The sequence below is a fragment of the Alternaria postmessia genome (assembly GCF_024291825.1).
Source record: "Alternaria postmessia strain BMP 2775 chromosome Unknown scaffold_146, whole genome shotgun sequence".
NCBI classification, from domain to species: Eukaryota; Fungi; Ascomycota; class Dothideomycetes; order Pleosporales; family Pleosporaceae; genus Alternaria; species Alternaria postmessia.
This window is the reverse complement of record NW_026260219.1, coordinates 13,852-33,550: the sequence shown is the minus strand read 5'-3', so window position 1 is coordinate 33,550 and position 19,699 is coordinate 13,852. Positions and strand designations below refer to the sequence as shown.

At 50.0% G+C, this 19,699-nt stretch overlaps 9 protein-coding genes across 9 annotated transcripts; 8 read left to right on the top strand and 1 right to left on the bottom strand.

Moving 5' to 3' along the window:
• Nucleotides 1–539: 539 nt before the first annotated feature.
• On the top strand, nt 540–1,280 carry J4E82_010841 (uncharacterized protein; the record flags this gene model as incomplete). Its single annotated transcript, XM_051737051.1, has 1 exon — nt 540–1,280. One exon carries the CDS (start codon nt 540–542, stop codon nt 1,278–1,280), a length of 741 nt encoding a protein of 246 aa, XP_051583201.1.
• Nucleotides 1,281–2,302: 1,022 nt separating this feature from the next.
• Nucleotides 2,303–2,755, bottom strand: J4E82_010840 (uncharacterized protein; the record flags this gene model as incomplete). The annotated part of the gene is made up of 3 exons (XM_051737050.1): nt 2,303–2,480; nt 2,537–2,643; nt 2,711–2,755. 3 exons carry the CDS (start codon nt 2,753–2,755, stop codon nt 2,303–2,305), a joined length of 330 nt encoding a protein of 109 aa, XP_051583200.1.
• Nucleotides 2,756–3,342: 587 nt separating this feature from the next.
• J4E82_010839 (uncharacterized protein) lies at nt 3,343–5,165 on the top strand (the record flags this gene model as incomplete). Its single annotated transcript, XM_051737049.1, has 2 exons — nt 3,343–3,565; nt 3,637–5,165. The coding sequence occupies 2 exons, from the start codon at nt 3,343–3,345 to the stop codon at nt 5,163–5,165; spliced, it is 1,752 nt and encodes a 583-aa protein (XP_051583199.1).
• Nucleotides 5,166–6,752: 1,587 nt separating this feature from the next.
• On the top strand, nt 6,753–7,574 carry J4E82_010838 (uncharacterized protein; the record flags this gene model as incomplete). The annotated part of the gene is made up of 1 exon (XM_051737048.1): nt 6,753–7,574. One exon carries the CDS (start codon nt 6,753–6,755, stop codon nt 7,572–7,574), a length of 822 nt encoding a protein of 273 aa, XP_051583198.1.
• Nucleotides 7,575–9,146: 1,572 nt separating this feature from the next.
• On the top strand, nt 9,147–10,329 carry J4E82_010837 (uncharacterized protein; the record flags this gene model as incomplete). The annotated part of the gene is given in 5 exon segments (XM_051737047.1): nt 9,147–9,153; nt 9,171–9,344; nt 9,396–9,505; nt 9,538–9,711; nt 9,928–10,329. 5 exon segments carry the CDS (start codon nt 9,147–9,149, stop codon nt 10,327–10,329), a joined length of 867 nt encoding a protein of 288 aa, XP_051583197.1.
• An 819-nt stretch (nt 10,330–11,148) lies between these two features.
• On the top strand, nt 11,149–11,771 carry J4E82_010836 (uncharacterized protein; the record flags this gene model as incomplete). The annotated part of the gene is made up of 3 exons (XM_051737046.1): nt 11,149–11,417; nt 11,475–11,689; nt 11,710–11,771. The coding sequence occupies 3 exons, from the start codon at nt 11,149–11,151 to the stop codon at nt 11,769–11,771; spliced, it is 546 nt and encodes a 181-aa protein (XP_051583196.1).
• Nucleotides 11,772–12,490: 719 nt separating this feature from the next.
• Nucleotides 12,491–13,643, top strand: J4E82_010835 (uncharacterized protein; the record flags this gene model as incomplete). The annotated part of the gene is made up of 3 exons (XM_051737045.1): nt 12,491–12,494; nt 12,604–13,229; nt 13,284–13,643. 3 exons carry the CDS (start codon nt 12,491–12,493, stop codon nt 13,641–13,643), a joined length of 990 nt encoding a protein of 329 aa, XP_051583195.1.
• A 1,837-nt stretch (nt 13,644–15,480) lies between these two features.
• J4E82_010834 (uncharacterized protein) lies at nt 15,481–16,487 on the top strand (the record flags this gene model as incomplete). The annotated part of the gene is made up of 3 exons (XM_051737044.1): nt 15,481–15,619; nt 15,670–15,676; nt 15,746–16,487. 3 exons carry the CDS (start codon nt 15,481–15,483, stop codon nt 16,485–16,487), a joined length of 888 nt encoding a protein of 295 aa, XP_051583194.1.
• A 1,632-nt stretch (nt 16,488–18,119) lies between these two features.
• On the top strand, nt 18,120–19,348 carry J4E82_010833 (uncharacterized protein; the record flags this gene model as incomplete). Its single annotated transcript, XM_051737043.1, has 5 exons — nt 18,120–18,278; nt 18,328–18,418; nt 18,474–18,577; nt 18,629–18,871; nt 18,923–19,348. 5 exons carry the CDS (start codon nt 18,120–18,122, stop codon nt 19,346–19,348), a joined length of 1,023 nt encoding a protein of 340 aa, XP_051583193.1.
• Nucleotides 19,349–19,699: the final 351 nt, after the last annotated feature.

Below are 19,699 nucleotides of genomic sequence, written 5' to 3'. Positions count from 1 at the left end.
GACGCGTATAGAGCATGACCTACCCACTTCAGTAAGTTGTTCGTTCTATCTAGCTCTCCTTTTACCGCTGGGTTTTAGCACCCGCCTCCTCTATCTACAAGGCCAAAGCTGATATGTTCTAATAGCCGCCTGGAACTGAACGTCCTCGGAGTGAAGAGCCACTGCAACGGGCGCTTCGCTCATTGCATGAGGGTGGTTTTCGACCGCAAAGGCACATAGAGCACCGATCGTCGCATCACCCAAGATCACCGTCGCCACCTTACAACGCTTCCAACATGAGAAGAGCTCGAGACTACCTAGAGGGCCATGAAGAACAATCATCATCATCTAGGCAACATTCGACGCCCCACGGATATGACGAATTTAGTAGTCCCCGGACAACGTCGTACGGGGGGAACTCTTCACAAAACACCACGCTGTCTTCAGGGCCGACACATCCGCCTCCACAATCCCCGATGCAGGTAGCGCAATCTGCGTCCTCAATTATTCTACCTTCTCCGGCTTCACTTAAATTTCCTAGTTCGCAAAGCCTCCCACCGATGTCACCACCTACAACGTCGCAGACATCGATACAAAATGCGGACTTGCAGGACCTCCAACATCAGGTCAGTGTCAAGACGTTTGAATTTCAGACTCTGCAGCGCGAGTACGACGCTTTGCTCCAGAATCTCGAGAGACAGAAGACTAAATGCGCCACGTTCGAGAAGAAGCTTGAAGTTAGCGGCATAGAGATAAATAGCCTGAAAGAAGAGAAAGAAAGGCTGCTTGCGCAAATTTTGACAGTCGAAGGTCAGATCGAAGAGCTACAGCAGAGTAGGGACGAGGCTCGGCGGCAGTTGGTTGCTAATGGAGCACAATACGTGCGGATCATGGACATGGCAAACCGGCTCCAGTCACAAAGTGCCGAGGCCAAAAAGATATGGGAGCTGGAGAAGGCAGGGCTAGAACAAAGGATTCGGTTACTAGAAGAAGCGATGGTGGCAGGTACCCCGAAGCCTACCCCGACAGTAGTCACGGAACAGCAACCTGGTATCAATTCAGTCCCGTCGTCTGTCGACTCGACAGATACCATGAACACCCCAATCCCATCGCAGACAGAGATTATCAATGTCCTCCGTTCCGAAATCAGTCGTCTTCGCTCCAGGACACATACACTCGAGTCGACAGTGCAGAACATGCGACGCGAAAGCTTTTCTATCCAGACAGCGGCACGAAAAATACTTGATTCAGGCGACAAAATAGGGAACATTGCAAAAGAAGTAGTGGGTGAAGATGAATGAGAATTTCTTGTATGTACGACAGGCACTCACGTTACAGGACTGGGAACGTGTGGTGGTCATATTGCTCGTTGGGATTCTCTCCAGTCTAAAAGTCGGGACAAGGTTTTGCGAAAAGAAGAATAGAGGTGGATTTGGATTTCTCTTACTTATACCCTAGTGAAGCGCATCGGATGAAAATGAAGTCGGTGTTTATGGATATGCGCATGTCTCAAGTATGCTAGAGTTAGGAATGTCATCATGTATTGCTCTGGATGTTATGTGATAGTGGTGCTATGCCTTCGCGTTCAGTTGTATTCTGGTAATACTGCCATCCACTTCCTCAATTTTTTCAACAAGAATCACCGAGGATGCCATCTAAACACTGCAGAGTATGCTAGGATCTGGTCGAAAGCTAGGACCTATCTCATTATCAATGGCCCGGAATCTCCGGTTGGTTAGATCGCATCGACCGGTCGATACGCAATTGGGCCACTTCAGGGCTGATGCATCCCCTTGCTGTTAGTGTGGAGCCTGTATTAGCGGTTTGCTGCTGACGATGATCGCCACCGCTTTGTGTGGCCTGTTGTCCATCACGACGGGAAAGTTGCCAATCCGGGTAGCTAAGTGCGCTCCTTGTGGCATACAACACAGCTCTTTCTAAAAGCTTGATCACCTCCTCGTTGATACAACGCTATTTTGTAGGTTCAGAAACTGCTGTGCAGTGGGAAGGGAGTTGGAGCATGCTCTACTGGCAGTCTAGTACTAGCGGTCTGGTATCTGTGTCTTCTTCTTTGCTGAGCTGTTGAGGCATCGTATTTGATTGCTAAGCTTTACGTAGGAACGACCATACGAAGTGACCTATGAGCGTTGCGGGCATCAGGTTAGACTACACCAGTGTCCCTAATATCACTCTCGCTTCTATTTGTGACGGCTAGGTAATACAAATCCCCGTCGTATTCTCGTCTCCCCACGCAGCTGCATCGGTCGCTTCTCGCCAACCCTTTCCATGATCGTGCATTTTGGGTATCTGTAGTAATTTGCACTCATGCCTGGACTGCTTCCTTCTGTTTCCTGGCCTCTTCCTCCTCTGGTGTCCTAGTAATGAGTTGCAGCGCATGGATACCGCCTTCTTTGGCCAGTTCTTCCTTCATCAAGGAGTTGATCATGCGGTGGCGTGCAAGTTGCATCTTGCCTTTGAACTCTGGTGAGGTGATGAAAACCCTATGCGGGTCAGGATCGTGGCTTCACAAGGTGTAAAAGCGTGAACCTATAATTACCGGAAGTGCGTCTCTCTGCTAGTGACTCCTTGCATGGCTTTGTGGTGCGCATGCTTATGTGAGTCATTGAAGATCTCGAGTGAAGTTGGCTTCAAAGCTTCTGTAATCTTATGAATGTCAGAAAGCACTTTCGAACACTCGACTGACGTGTCGCGTATTTGATGTCTGACATACTTTGGTCCGCAGAGCATCTTCCATTGGGGTCATGGACTGAGCCATGGCTGACATGAAACGCCTTGCAGCGAGGCCGGTACTTGGAATGAACATCCACGAGAGTATCTCCTAGTCGAGCGGTCCGTCAAGAAGAACCAATGAGAATACTGGAGCGTAGTGGTGGAAGTTTTGGGTTGTGTCGGCCCCAGAATTCATGCCGAGGCACGCGCCAAGGCGAAATCGGAAGGCGTCGCGTCATGATTCCGAAAGTTTGATGCGCGGTCAGACGAGCCATTGCAGCCATTGAAGCCATGCAACGACCAGATGACCGTGTATGAGTCTTGATTGACGACTATAAGAGCATGTGTAATTCTCCAAGCAGCGCTTGAGAAGGCCATTCTGGTGCTTCGGGCCGGAATTCAAGTGATATCATCAACATGACTCGGCCCTGAACACAGCACATCTCCCACCGATTTGCCGTACTCCGAAGGCTCGAAACCTGCATCAATTGCGCTGATCCGGGACATCTCTCTGCCGCGATGTGGGCGCGTAATCTCTTCGCTCGCACCCTCACACGACACAAAATATCCTTGTCGACATACACCAGCCATTGCTGCCAACCTTTCGCACACACTCCCTTGTATACCGTGAGAATGGCATCCACGCTACCCCGCCTACCCGTCTTCGAAGCCATCAAGAAACACGATGCGCAGAGCACCGCTGTAGTCCACTCTTTGTCTGGGCGATCCTTCACGTACGGGGAGCTTGTAAACGATGTCGCTGCTGCAAAGGACAAGCTGCAACGGAATTGCGGTGGGCAGAGCGCAGAGGGCCAACGGATATCCTTTCTGGTGGAAAACGGATACGACTATGTAGGTGCGCATTCCTCTGGCCTTTTGTGCGGCGACGACGACGACGAGGAGCAGAAGAAGCTAATGTGCACATAGTGACGCTGCTGTCCATCCTGGCCGCACACGCCATCGCCGTACCGCTATCGCCAACCTTCCCAGCTCACGAGTTGCGCTACATCATCGACCAGAGCGAGTCGCTCATGCTTCTCTCGTCTGAGAAGTTCCAAAGCCAAGCCGACGATGTGCTCAAAGAGGGCATGGAGACCAAGCCCATCAACTACAAGCAGGAGAAGATAATGATGGGCAAGACCGACGACTATGTCACGTTCGAGGAACCCACAAGTGACAAGGGCGGCATGATGCTCTACACGTCTGGCACAACAAACAGACCGAAAGGCGTTCTGCTGCCTCAGGACGTCTTGACGGCTCAGTCGCGATCGCTGCTGGAAGCGTGGAACTACAGCAAAGAGGACGTGCTGTTACATGTACTTCCCTTGCATCACATCCACGGCACCGTTAACGCGCTGCTTACGCCTCTCTTCGCTGGTAGCACTATCGAGTTCCAGTTTCCCTTTAACGCAACCGCTGTCTGGGATCGCCTGGCAGCTCCCTTCCTGCCGAATCCCGATCCAGCCAAGAAGCCCATTACCTTCCTTACCGTCGTCCCAACCATATATACGCGCCTGCTCGCATCGCATCCTACTCTCTCGCCCCAACTCCAAGCCGCGACCAAGACCGCCCTCCACCCGTCCAACATGCGTCTAAACATCTCAGGGTCCGCTGCCCTACCTACGCCGGTCAAGTCTGCATGGACGGAGCTCAGCGGAGGCAACGTGCTGCTAGAGCGATATGGCATGACCGAAGTAGGTATGGCGCTTTCGTGTGGACTAGATTTCACAGATCGCGTCGACGGCTCTGTAGGCTGGCCGCTTCCTTCAGTGCAAGCGCGTTTGGTAGACACCGAGACTGGCGAGATTATACAAGTGGGTGAAGAAGTCGATCCTGTGACAGAACGTGAACGCCAGGGTGAAATTCAACTGCGCGGTCCGACCATCTTCAGAGAGTACTGGAAGAACCCTGAAGCCACGTCTAAAGAGTTCACAGAGGACGCGGACGGACAAGGCAAATGGTTCAAGACTGGCGACGTCGCTGTCCGGAGGAATGTTGGCGGAGCGGGCAAGAGCGACCAAGCCTGGGCTAAAGGCCCTCTCTACTTTATCCATGGACGTAAATCAGCGGACATCATCAAGACTGGTGGCGAGAAGGTTTCTGCCTTGGAAATCGAACGCGAGATGCTATCCCTTCCCCAAGTCGACGAAGTTGCCGTCGTTGGCCTCCCATCAGAGGCTTGGGGTCAGAAAGTTGCTGCAGTAGTAGTGCTTTCTGAGCAAGGCAAGACCGCCGGCAAGGGTGGCAAAGCGTGGTCTGCATTGGATATGAGGCGGGCGCTGAAGGAAATACTCGCAAATTACAAAATCCCGCAAGAGATGAAGGTTGTGGACACGATCCCAAGGAACGCGATGGGCAAGATTAATAAGAAACAGCTTGTCAAGCAAATCTGGGGTGAGGCTTTGGAGGGAACGAAAGAGAACGGTGCGGTGCAGGTACCTAATGGAAGTGTATAGTTATGTGTATGTAGTAATTATGTGACATCTTCAACCACCACAAAACCGTCTAATCAGTTGAAGGTTAATTGAACCGTTATGCGCAAGACGGGTTAACACAATTGAATGTTCTTATGCATTTTTCATTCGCTCTTTAGCTGCATACTATGACGCTTGCCACTAGCTATGACGCTGCGCGTGGCTAGTGCCCAGCTGCAGGCTAAAATCGTGAACGCGTTGTTGCTCCTTCTACCATCAGTGTCGCGTTCTCACCATGGCCGACCCTGCGCCTCCACTCTCACCTTTTCTTGCACTCCCTCGCGAATTGCGAAACCTCATCTACTCATATGTGAAAGCTGAGGACGACCCTGTATGGCGTTTCACCAGGCTATTCGCTCCATGTTGCTTTCATTACCGTGTCCATAACGCGCCCAATCTCAGCTTGCTCCATACCCATCCTCGCTTGCGAGAAGAGTATCTTGAAGCCATCGAAAAGGATGGAATCTCTATGACAATTTCCGATGAAGATGTTCTTCAAAGCGATCTCGTTGTTGGTGCACTACCAGGTCAACGAATATCGCCAATACACCAAAGACTCCATACGTTGCCCTTGGACACACTGTTTGCCCGATTCGTCAAACATGTCACGATCCTCATTGAAACTGCTCCTGGAGATCCTGGTGAGTATGACGGAGTGAAAAAAGGGTGGACTAATACAGAACGTTTGATTTGCGTGCTGCTGCAGAGGGGCCCACATCTATCGACACTGCGGATTGGTATCCAGTGTCGTGCCACTACTCGACTGCAGCATCACAACAACACATATCCACGATTCGAAGCTGGCTATTTTTTGACCTCCCCACCACCCTGCTTTGAAGTGTTGCAACTTGTGCAGCGAGCCGAGGGGTACCGTCTGGAACAGGTGCAGCCATGGCCTGGTCAGCCTCGACCTCAGCATGGTCTCGTGAAGCATGGCTGCTATTTGTACATTAGGGGCGGCGCAAACAACGACTCTCACTTCTGGAAACCTTCCGACGTTCTTGATCATTTTAAGCTGCAACCTTACACGATTGGTAATTGGAACACACCGCTGCCGCCTTCGATCCTCGGGCATCAAATAAAGCAATGGAGAGAAAAGCGCGGTCACGAAGAAGCTGTAGCCTGGTTCTAGAGTCTCGTTAGGACTGACCATTACTCTCTTTTTGGATGACCGGAACATCAATTCGATCATGCCAGCTATCCGACGACTCGAAGTACATGAGCGCTTGGCAGCCTGCTTCCATCCTCAAAGCACAGCTTCACAATTGCCCTACCATCCTCAGAGCACATCTCCACAACTGCCCTACCATCCCTGTACCCGCAACTGAACAGGGACTCCAGTACACACCGATTCGCGTTCATCGCTTCGTGTACGACAAAAGCAACGAAGTGTATTCTCCGATTGGCTCACGATGCAGCTTACTTTACGCCCCGGCGTGTACCACACGAATCCTTATCTACCTCCACCTGTCATTCTCAACTCGTTTGTGTACTCTTGTTTTTCTTCGTCGGCATCATCGCTTGCCGTCAATATCATCGTAATCTTCGAACCACCTTCGCTCTCGAAAAATGGCCAACGATACTCTAGCGCCGCATCTCCTCACTATACCACGCGAACTTCGAAATAACGTATACACATACCTTTACCATGAGGTCAGTCTGTGGTGGGATTGGGGCAAAGGGCAAGACTGTCGCAAGGGTCACATCGTCAACCAAGTCCCTGTACGATTTCACAATGCACCCTGCAGCAATGTCATTCGCGCACATTCTCGATTATGCCACGAATACATCGAATCTGCGCCTATGAAAGGTCTCTCGGCGACGATTGAAGTGTATCCTTCGATATACACAAATGTGAGCACCGACAAAGATGTTGACCTTGGCGTTCTCTCGAAACGAGTGACTAGTGCCTTCAAAAACCTTCGAAACATCACAATTTTTCTCACTTATATCGACGCTTTATCAAGGAGCTATGTGCCTGGTGCTGAGATGTGGGCTAGTATCGAAAGACTCATCGGAGCAATCAAACATGAAGCTCCGCACTTGTCAAATGTTCGGGTGGCATTCAAACACAACTCAGGTCCTGAACTGGCCCGCCCCGAACAACAGTGTGATACCTTCGCTACCCCTAATTTCCTACCTGGGCCACCAGACAGTCTGGTCGAGTTCCCGTTAGTACAGCGTGCAGAAGGACACCACATACTATGCCAAAGACGCGGATCATCAACTAGGAACACGGTACTCAAGTACGGCGCATATGTTTTCAGTTCGCCATATGCTAAACCCGCTTACATAACATCGAAAGAAATTGCGGAAAAGTGGAATGTTGGGTTTGATGGACCAGTATGGAGAGAGAAGCGAGGCAAGGAAGATGCAAAAGAGTGGTTTTAATCTTTGGTCTGCGACTTCTTGTCTATTGATACGAAGATTGAACTGGGACATAATGTAGCTTGGGCTCTTGCCAAAGAGCCCAAAGTGGGATGCTGTCGGCGCAGAACTGAATTCTGTGTGGTCTGTACGATCGCTAGCTGGTAATCTTTGTCTTCTAGGACATCATCTGCTATCATCTTGAACTCACGAGTCGCTTCCAAGGTCACGACTACATGCCATCGCTCTCACTCGTTGCTCTTCCCTAGCACTGAGGCGGTGTCGGCTACAGCGGTGTGGCTCTTGATAATCCTTCGAAGCACTTTGACGGCCACACTTTCGTCAACGGCTCAGAATATCTAGTGGCGTTGAAACATGCTGTATATCAGATTGCCGCCTTGATGTATGGTGTAGACCATGAGGAGACAAAGAGGTACGCTTAGAACGAAGATGAGATCGGTGCATGGTGGCTGCGAACGGAGTGTTCGGATGTCGTGCTTACTAGAGTCGATGCAGACAAGTGTTGGGACCGATGGAGTACCTTGAGAGGATGTATGGGGGGCAGACGCGAACATGGCGGATGGAGACGTAGGCTGAGTGTAAAGTGCTTGCGGTACAGCAAGGTCGGACAGCTTTACTTTCGGCGCCCAAAATCATTTCCCGATGGTTCAATCATCAGCCCCAGGTATTGAGACGCACTTTTGAGATCTTACCATTGGCTAGTTCGTAGTTCTCTACGGGTACATCTGTGGTATTCTGCTGGGAAGACATTATACTGTCACTTTGGGCACCCACAATCACCTGCTCGTTTGTCTTACCTGTTAGAGTAATTCTGTGCTTAGAGATCTGTGACATGATAATACTCAGCTCAAGTTCCTCCCTACTTCTTTCACTAGCCACGACAGGAGGTTCTGTCACTTCAACGCCATGTCACCGGCCGTCATTGCTACGGCTTCTGTTGTCAATCATGCCCAATGGCCTATAATTACATAAGTGAGATACGGCTTCGATGCGTAATGATGATGACCCACCTCACAGGTCTAGAGAGTTCATCGCGATGCTCCGCGCGAACACGCCCCACCTCCACATTACCCGGCTGAACGGTGTATATGAAGAGCAACATCAACGACTTGGCATTACCAGCCGGCAGTCATTTTTGGATCCTCTTCATATGCGCGTCGGATACATTGAAGCGAAGAGTCCTCAGCTGTTCTCCCGGAACGCGATGTGTACCTCATGATAGTTTGTGTTCCTTCAAGGTCTCTTACCACTCACAATCTCAACATTGAGAATTCTGCATCATCAAAGAGGACACAAGTCTTCGCGAAACTATGAAATCCCATCTCTTCCTTCTCCAAGCTGTCTTTGTAGAAGCAGCGATTCGCTTTGGATGTAGCAGCGTTTCCATCCAGCGCCTCGATCCACTTGTGGAGCCTGGTCGCGTACCTTCCTCTCATGTTAGTACTACTAAATACAATTGACGACAAGCTTACAGAATCTCGAAGGTACATCAGATCGTTGGTAAGCTAGATGTATTTTTGCATCTTAGAAATCTCCATTAACGCCTGCGCAGGTGGCAATGCTTTCAATGCTACGATGACTGGTGATATCGGCGAACAGGGAAGCTGTACGACATGCGCGTACACCGAAGGCAGGATATGATCATTCAAACCGTTGCAATCGTCAACCCTGACTTGTCTGTAGATTTTTCCAATTACTGGACAGCTGCGATGTACTTCAAACATCAAAACGGGTCGTATAAGCGCGTGCCCATCTACCCGAACGCTCAACTAGGTATGCTGACTCTACTCATGTCGATGCGTAGCCTGATTTTGTTTTATCCAGGATATGAAGGTCAAAATGCAGACCACATCAAGGGAGGTATGACGATATACTATACTCAAAAAGACTTCAACAGTTCCGACCTCGGGAATCCAGTGAGGGCTTTTCCTCCGGTAAGGAACACAGTCGTTCTATTTTCAAACAGATTTCTAACTGGGCTAAGGGCTTTCGTATGACTGTTGGCAATCCGTCGACGACCACAATCAACGGCACCAAGAAAGGTCTGGCATACACGTGCCTGCAAACCATCCTCACTAGAGGCTACGAGACTCCTGACTTCCCGAAAGAGCCATGTCCTGCCGGTATAATGGCTATTCAGGTAAGAGACGATCTTAGCAGATGTTGTAATCAGCTTACTGACCACAAGACAGTAAGTGTATCCAGTATCTTGATATGCCGCGCACTTCGAAGTTGCATGATTTTTGCCTAGAGAAACTCCCTCCTCTTCGCATAAGACTCACTAACCGCGTCTTTTTCGTTTAGCCACTTTCCCTCTTGCTGGAATGGAGTTGACCTTGACGCCCCCGACCACCAGTCCCATATGTTCTCTACCACACTGGGTGGTTTCCGCCCAGCTGATCCCTGCCCCGCTTCGCACCCCATCAAGATGCCGCAGCTAGCATACGAAACGATGTGGAATACGACCGCTTTCGCCGATATGTGGCCAACCGATGGTTCGCAGCCATTCGTATGGAGCTACTCTGATAGTAGAGGCTACGGCACTCATGCTGACTACGTGTTTGGATGGAAAGGAGACAGCTTGCAGCGGGTGATGAACGACAGCTGCATGTTCCATTACTGTGGAAGTCCAGGCATGCAAGGTGTGCTAAAAACGCAGACTGTTGAAGAGATGAATGCTTGCGCGGTTGAAAGCTCCGTTGATGAAGATGTGGAGGGATGGCTGGATCATCTCCCCGGGTACGAGATGGAGGCTTGAGTCGGAGCTTGTTCGTAGCGCTTTGCCCTTACCTACATTTGATGGCTAGTTTTGAAAGATGATGTTTGAGCAGTTCTGAGCGTTTGTACATGCGAGGATACATTGTGTTCACTAGTGAAAGTAGCTCGAGCGACACGTCAAACTCAGTTCGGACGAGTTTGCTCCCGCATGTCCCTGGCTCAATGCCGCGCATCGCGCTCTTTCCTTCTCTGATCACTCCTCGACAACCCACGAACCCCATCAGACTCTGTCGAGCTTGTCGACATACATGACCTTTATGAGCCTTACTTGATACGTCATCATCATATGCTATGTCCCGTGTGTTCGCGTAGATTAACAGCAACATGCCTATCACTCGTACAGTCCGTAATTGGTGACTGCTGGTTAATATGACCATCATAAACACCGTCGTGACAAGTGCCGCCGGCAAATGACGAGCGGTCTCTATCATCATTTCGGACCTTTTCGTGTAGACTGTATCCGAAGCAACACCCTTACACGGCAGTAAAGAGCCGGGGCAGCAGTATCAAGCATATTGAACAGGATGCACCCCGGTCTTGGCAGAGCATCTGGGCTACTGATGGTAGCGTATAGGCGGTTGACAGATACCGTTGCCAATGGGCTCCCCACACGAAAGGCTTCTCAAGGATCGATGGTTAATGAGACACAGGAATGAAGAATCACGCGCGCTTCCCCCAGAGCTCGGTAAATGACGACGACGGACCCCAAATCTTAGCTCGCCAGAGCGATATAAAGTTGCGGATACTACACTACCTATTGTGGGCGATGTAAAGCATTTCCCAGTGCAAATTCGCCATCATGGTATCCTTCACCGTCCTCACAACTGCTTTGCTAGTCTCTCTTCCCACTGCCTTTGCAGCGCCTAGAGGTGTCACATCGCTCATTAATCACGAAACTGTAGGGAAGCAACTCGAAGCCCGTCAAGGAGGTTACTACTCTTTCTGGTCCGAGGGAGGCGGGTCATTCCGTTGCAGCCAACAAGGCGGCGGCAAGTACACGTGTAACTGGTCAGGCCAGGCCGGCGGTGGCTTCGTAGCTGGTACAGGCTTCAAGCCCGGAGGTTCGAGGTAAGATTGGCAAATAGATCTCGCAACTTTGAGGACTATACTGATAAACGATGCTAGGACCGTAAAATACGCAGGTACATACGATGCCAAAGGACCCGGTTACCTCGCCCTGTACGGTTGGACGCGCAATCCCCTCATCGAATACTACATCATCGAATCGTACGATATCCTTGCACCCGGTGAACCTTGGACGCGCAAAGGCAACTTCACTTTCGAAGAAGGTACCTACGAGCTCTACACCAGTCAGCGCGTGAACAAACCATCAATCGAAGGTACGCGCACCTTTACACAGTTCTGGTCAGTGAGAACAGAGAAGAGGGTTGGAGGTACTATCACTACGCAGAAGCATTTTGATGCATGGAGTAAGGCGGGAATGAGACTTGGTGGTCACGATTACATGATCCTTTGTACGGAAGGTTTCGCGAATGGGACCCTACTGCCGAGTGGAAGTAGTACCATCACGGTAAGCTAGTTAGTGGTGATTGCAGCTGCCGCGACTTGCAAGAAAGCTGGAGAGAAAACAAGTGTATCAAACATATACCCTTAAGGTGTAGTTGGTGACAGCCAATAGTAAGAGAATAAGTCAATACATACCGCATATCTTTAGGGCACACTACAATCAGGTGCAACCGTTAGGGAATCACTTGAAAATACTTGAGCCGAGGTAAAGCACATTGCTGCACTTGCTGTGACGTCAGGAACTGCATCAGAAAGGCAGTAGGTAATCGATCCAGGTTCCGATCACTGCTGCATATCACGAGTTTCCTTGCGGAAAGACCACAAGAAGAATAGCGGAAACTTAAGCTGCATGAAACTAGAGTTGAGGGGAGGAACGGCTGCCGAACACAGATACCCTTGCGCTACAACACTACGCATTGTTAATTCCCAAACAACGATCTTTACAGGTCAGACTTATTAGAAATGCACATGGAAAAATATGTGAGCTTTGCATGCTAATAGAGGAAACCACAATCTGTCTTGCAAAAATCTGTATGCATTTTGATGAATTGGACATGGATGACTGGCGCTAAGGCATGCGACCGGGCGTATACGCCTGTCAGCAACCATGCGTCATGGGTAGATAACAATAACAGATGAGGCTTCTGTAGTCCGTTCTGCAAAGCGTTCTCCGCCCGAAATATCTTCTTCAATTGTCGATTTCCTACTGGCGCCATGACAGGCACAGTTCTCATTACTGGCTCGAACGGCTCGCTGGCTCTGCCAGCAGTCAAGTACTTGTTGAAGGCGTACTCATCCTTCAATCTGGTTCTCACCGTCCGAGACGATTCTGAAAAAGACGTGAACTCAACAAAACTTCGTCTTCTTGTGGACCAACACCCTGATGTGCAAGTGTCTATACGGCAACTCGACCTCTCATCGCTGGAGAACGTCCGTATATTCAGCAAGGCGCTGCTTCTTGAGATTGAGAGTAAAAAGCTGCCACTCATCCGCACGATCATCTGTAACGCGATGACCTGGAACCTGGCCGGTGGACCTCAGTATTCCAAGGATGGCTACGAAATGTCGATTGCTGTAAATCACCTTGCGCACTTTTCTCTCTCGTGCGAGCTTCTCAGCGCTATGGATCCGGTGCATGGTCGCATCATCTTTTCAGGAAGTGGCGCGCATTGGCCGGAGAAAGCTAGTCTCTCCAAGGGATATCCAACTCGACTGCCAGAAAACCTAGAGCTACTGGTTCATCCCAAAGCAGACGAAGAAGGCGAGGAGATGGGACGAGGTTTCCAGAGATATGCTGTGAGCAAGCTGGTTCCTATTATGGTCATGTACGAACTCAATCGTCGTCTCAAGACCGTAAGTACCTCATTAAGATAACTCCAGACATACCCACGTTAACCGTCAATCTAGAAAAGGGACACTGAGTCCATCAGGGCAATAGCGGTTGATCCTCTCGATCTGATCAATTCGCGGGCGTTTCACCAGTCACATGTCCCACGAATTATCCAGATTGTGACTACAGTTGTGACTTGGATGCTGCCGTTGCTCAGTTACTTTGACCCTCGGTTGAAGACAGTCGAGCAGGCTGCGATCCCCTTTGTTGATGTGGCAGTATCAGATAAATTTGCAGGACAAGAGGGTTACTTTGAAGGAGACACAAAAGTCGAGAGCTCGCCGGACAGCTTGGACATAAAGATGCAACAGGCGCTGTGGCGCAAGAGCTTCGAGTGGTGTAGATTGAACAAGGAAGGTTTGATGGTTGGCGTATGAGGGGAAGGGTGAGCTAGTGGAATCGGGCGCTCTTTCGTGTTACGCGGAGTTCTCGCCGGAACGTCCGGGAGCTTCAATCGCTCAGCTTTCCCTCACATAGCTTCCATACCGAAGAAACTTTAGACCCTTCTGCTAAAAGCATCTCGAATCTATTCCCCTATCAAGGCAAGCTATATCGTTGTGTGCCGACACGCGGTGCTGGTCCATTCATGATTCAAGGCCTCCCTGTACTACTTACATCGGCCCGCAACATCCAGCTCGCACCAGTACCGCTCAAAGTGCCGCGAGAATGCGTGGCTCACATGTACAGGTGAGATGCGCAGGCCTTTTCCTCGTTCTCGTTTAGAAGCGCCGTTCAGCTCGTATCCCAATACATGAGGCCAACCCTCCACCTTCAACGCCATGTCAAACGCTTACGCAGCCACTGCAGGGCGACATCATGCGCCAAATCACTTGTGGCACACTCAGGGTCTAGGTGCACGAGCGAACAGATCTACAAAGCCTGTCAGCGACACATTCACAGCCAAGTTTCTCGGTTGCAGCTTGGCGAAGCTTATTCCTTGATTTCGTGAGGCATTTGTTGGCGCCACAAAGCTTAGTGGAGCTTAGCCACGCAATCAGCCCATGCATCATGCAAGGGTCTGCATGCTTCAATGCAGACATGTTACGACGAACCCTGCTCATAAACCAATCAAACGACGGAACGAACGGCCGCGAACAAGCTGAGCCACCACAGCTGCGGCTGTTTCCATCTATCACGCCGTCCAGACTCGCGTCCGGGGCTGGCTCAAGAGATAGTAATGTCGGTGAGGCGGTGCACACAGGCCGCCGGACCAATCCTATGCCTGACAACTGGCAGACGTTGAAACATCGGTATGCATGCCTCAGGGTCAGGGCTCAATGTGTGTGACCAACGAGGGCGGATGACAAGGGTAAACAAAGCGCTATGACGGAAGCCGTATCTCTGAAGTCATTAACCTCGGGGAGTAGACCAACCCTGCTGTTTCGTACCGGAGTTGATATAAAGAGCCATAGACGTCTGCGACCAATTCCCTTCATCTTCCACTGCACCTTGAATCGCCCATCTGAAACAATTACATCACACATACACCCGTCGCCGCCAGACTCCAGAGCTCTCAGTTCTTGTTCTCCAAGTTCAAAACAGCTGCTTCGGTAGGTGTTTCACGCTTGCTGCTAGCTACGCAACTAACACACTGTATAGCACTACTTTCCGACAAACACCATCACGATGCCTGCCAGTGTTGCCTCCTCCGTCTCGACTATCATCAAGCCCTCACCAGCCCCGAAGTGCGGTGAGTCGTGCGATTGCTGTGGTTGTGACGAGTCCTGCTGGTGCACCGTCATGTAAACTGGAGGACAATTTATACCCGATACGAACATCACGATCACCACCTTGGAGGATAACCGAGCACTATCAGTAAAGGGCAGTTTCAGTAGGCAGTCTTAACCAAATCCTTCAAATATACCCGCCGCTACCACCTCCTGGCCTAAACAAAACTATGATGCACTCAAATCATTCTTGCATTGGTGTTTTTACCAATTTTGTCTAGACACCTTCCCATCTGACTATAAGTTCTTTCATATCCTCGTCCCGTTATCAACTGGATGGTAACAGTCGGGTGACTGTGGTTCGCTTGAGCACCGGCGTACGCAAAAGTGACGTAATTCCTCTATCACAAAACCGTACCTGGTAAATATCACAGACATGAAAACAGACCCATTAGCCCTAGAATCTCTTGCAAACTTACAGCTTCTCAGTCTCCAAACGCTCAAGTCGCCTCCTAAGTTACTCAAATAGCATAGGCAAACGTTCAAGATGCCTCCGTATGTTGCCCGCAATGCTCTCCTACGAACCTCACAGGCGCTCTCGCGTCTATCAAAACCGGCACTTCGATTCGCTCACACGCAGCGCAGGACTTTGCCCGACTTCTCGCTTGAAGGCAAGGTAGCTGTCGGTAAGCAATATGGAGACGGTCTCTTTGCAAACCATGCTAATCTCGTTTAGTGACCGGGTGAGTGGTCTTTGCCGTCTCTTGAGAGACTACAGAGCACGGCTGAGACGAAGCTAAAGTATTACATAGTGCTTCTCAAGGCCTCGGTCAACAGATCCTCGCCGCTTTCGCCCTCTCAGGCGCTCATGGAGCCATAGTGGATCTCAAACAAGAAGGCGCCGACAAATCTGCCAAGGCTCTGATCGAGGAGGCTGAGACTCAGGGTCTACCTCCGCCAAAGGTGCATGGTTACGAGTGCGACACTTCTTCCGAAGAAGGTGTAAAGTCTACTTGGGACAAGATCATCCAAGAGTTCGGCACAGTCGACATCCTCGTCACCAACGCTGGGATCACTGGCGGCGCACCAGCAGAAGACTACCCTTTCGAGGACTTCAAGCGCATGATTGACGTCAATCTGACCGGAACCTTCCTCTTCTCGCGCACAGCAGGGAAGTGGTGGATCGAAAACCAAGTCGACGGCCGCATCCTGATCGTCTCATCTATGTCTGGTTCTATCGTGAACCGCCCCCAAAAGCAATCAGCATACAACGCTTCCAAGGCTGCATCCGCCCATCTCATGAAATCCCTGGCATCTGAATGGGCACCTCATGGTATCCGCGTCAACGCGCTAAGCCCGGGGTATATCCAGACAGAGGCAAACGAGGGCGAAGAGATGGAGAAATTGAGTAAAGAATGGCTGAAGGATATACCGATGAAGAGAATTGCCAAGCCTGAAGAATTTCGGGGTGCGGCAGTTTGGCTGGTCAGTGATGCTAGTAGCTACGTTACGGGCAGCGAGATTATCGTGGATGGTGGATATACAATCTGGTGAGGATGCTTCCAACATGGTTTTGTACGAAGAAATTTGAAAGTAGCTATTGATGTACGGTGTTTGATACCATTTCGACGACCGACATGCTATTGGGGCCCTGCTCATTTCCATACGACCCACTCTGGTAAATTACTCGTTCTGTACTTCTCGTTGTCATATTGCACCGCTACTGGTGCAGCCGGCGCGGAAACTGGCGTATCCTCGGAGTCACTGACACCCGATTTGCCCTTTCTCATATTTTTTTTTTCCCTCTTCAAGCCCAATACGATGGCTCCAACAATGGCCAGAGCACCGGCTATACTACCGATGACGGTACCTGCGATTACACCGGGACTGGTGCCGCGCTTGCCACCATCGTTGGCTTGCGGGTTACTTTCGATTGACATCTTGGGCTCGAATGAACTCGTCGTACTGCTCAAGATGCTCGTAGACGCTGCTTCTGTGCTCGTTGCTGTCAAAGAGTACGATGGCGACGATATACCCTCTGACGGAGATATGCTTCTGCATCATGCGCCGCGATGCATTGCGTACAAGTCACTTTACCTGTCGGTCTCCAGAGCCATTACCCAGGAACAAAAGGAAAGCAAAATATGCGACAACCAAAAAAAGCGAAGTACCATGTAGACTATATGGTTCAGTGTACATGTTCGTTGAACATTTGTCTCTATATACACAATCCGTCCGTCGGCTCTCGGTTTTCTCAGCAGTATTTCTGTTTCGTTGCCCAGTCACACATAACTTTTCCAACACAGCTGCAACAAGCACACACCTATCAAACACCGCTCTCGTTAGCTTCGCATTCTTTGTCACCAACCGTACTCAATTTTACCTTCTTTTGCTTCACTGCATTGTCATTTCCATCTATGCATGTCAAGGTCTGCGCGTTCCATCGAAACTTGTTGTAGCACGCGTTTGCGTTGATGACAGCGGCGCAATCATCGCTTCGCGCGACTTCGGCAGTGCACTCTGGATATGTTTGGGCGGCAACTGAGGTGACAAGAGACATCAAAGCGGTGATAATCAAATTCATGATGGGTTTGTGATGATTAAACTCTCGCTGTGCAAAAGCTGTTGATGGATGGTATTGATCTGCTCTGCTTGACGATGCGAGTAAAGCTGACTGATACCTAGGAGCGCGGACTCATATATCCGATCGCAGACTGCGCTGAATGATCACAGTACTATATTCTGTAACTTCATACACCCGATGGTACCTTGAATACACAGAGGTCATCGTCATAGACGTGGTCAGATGGCACACTTGTAGATAGTCGGGCGGATAGTCCCGAGTCTTCCATACTTTCGCTCTTCATCCCAGACCAAGCCCGGAATGCATGCTTCAAAAATATCTTTCCATTGGAAGGCTTCTGATGAACATGTTCGCTCACGCGGAGACGTTGTTCAATTCTCCTTGGCAGGCGAGCGCGCATTCGCTGCGCGATATTAGCTTACATTACCCTGGCATTCGGCTCTTCACATCAACCCTCAAGATGACGGCAGTTTTCGATATTTCCTCATCGAGACACTGCGCTTGTGCTATCTATGAAAGATGGAGTACGGAATTCGCTACAATATCACTCAGAGAGATCATCGCCAGCACCAACACACAGAAGTAAACAGGGTGCAAACACCATGAGGCTACAACCCATCATCAGTGCCTTTGGGTTGCTTGCTAGCGTAAATGCAGGACTATTACGCTTCGGATGCGCACAGTTGACCGTTCAGCGACTCGACCCATTGGTCAACCCAGGAGCTAATCCGTCGCCACATCTTCATCAGATAATCGGAGGTGTAAGAAACCCCTACGGCGAGACATATGTACAATTGTTGATAAAACCAGAACTCATTCAACGTGACGATGGACCCTACCAAAGGTCACGATCTAGCGGCGCAGTCAACTTGCACTACCTGCGAGTTTACCGAAGACCTAAGTCAGTGTTACATCGCCTTTTCCGATTTGACCCAACGCTGATGAAATACTTATAGGCAACTATTGGACCGCAGTAGTGTACTTTAAAGCAAAAAACGGTACTTTCAAACGCGTCCCTCAACGAGCGCAACAAGGCATGGAGGGTACGAATGGCGGCATGGTACATACCTTTTCCTATGATCATGTTACTTGCTGTCTAAGATTCATCTAGGTCGTATATTATATGACGGACGCCCTCTTTAGCACTTCGCAAACTACAAAAGTAACAGCTTTCAAGCCAGGGTTCCGCATGCTAATTGGCGATGTCTCGTACCGTACACGCGAAGCAGCTCGCGACTTTCGCCAATTAACCTATATATGTATGCAGAATGAGGGTACTCGGGAGCCAGAAACGCTCGAGTTTCCTAAGCAGCCGTGCCCAGCGGGTATCATGATTAATCACAGATTTCCAACCGTTAAGTATACACTAAGAAGACGTGTTTGGCAGAATCATTGACTCCTACAGTGCTGGGATGGTGTAAACCTCGATTCACCAAATCACCGTGAGCACGTCTCATACCCGGCAACCGGCACATTCGAGAATGGCGGCGCATGTCCTTCAACGCACCCCATTCGTATTCCTCAAATCCTGCTTGAGACTGTCTGGGACACGAAGCAGTTCAACAACAAGGCAGACTGGCCCACTGACGGCAGTCAGCCATTTTTGTGGTCTAGTGGCGATGCGACCGGGTTTTCGACCCATGCGGACTACCTCTTCGGCTGGAAGGATAACTCGCTACAGAAAGCCATGGATGGGAACAACTACGTGTCAGCTCCAACGCTTAAGAAGCAGAACATTGCTACACAAAACAGGTGTAATGTCAAGGACATGGTCGGCGAGAATTTTGATGGCTGGCTCACAGCATTGCCGGGTGGTATGCAGGTGAATTGAAGGGCGGTTTCCTGAACGTTAATCTTGTGTTGTTGAACTGTCACACCCCTGGGGTGGCGACAACCACGATCAATGCGTTCATTTCACTCGTGGAACTCTTAGCGTATCCATTGGAATGTAGAGGAACGCAGCAATAAATAGGATCTCACCGTCCATTTGAGCTCTGCATCCGTAGCAAGCGGATCGACTCTTTCGTTTAGCGTGGTACATAACGGAGAGACCTACATGACTTGGGTCCTAATTCTTAACAGCTTTCCTTTTCGTCTATATTATGATCATAAAGAAGGCTAGCGAAGGTCCGTGAGCAGCAAGCACATACTCAAGTGTCCTTGTATCGCATTGAAGACGTCT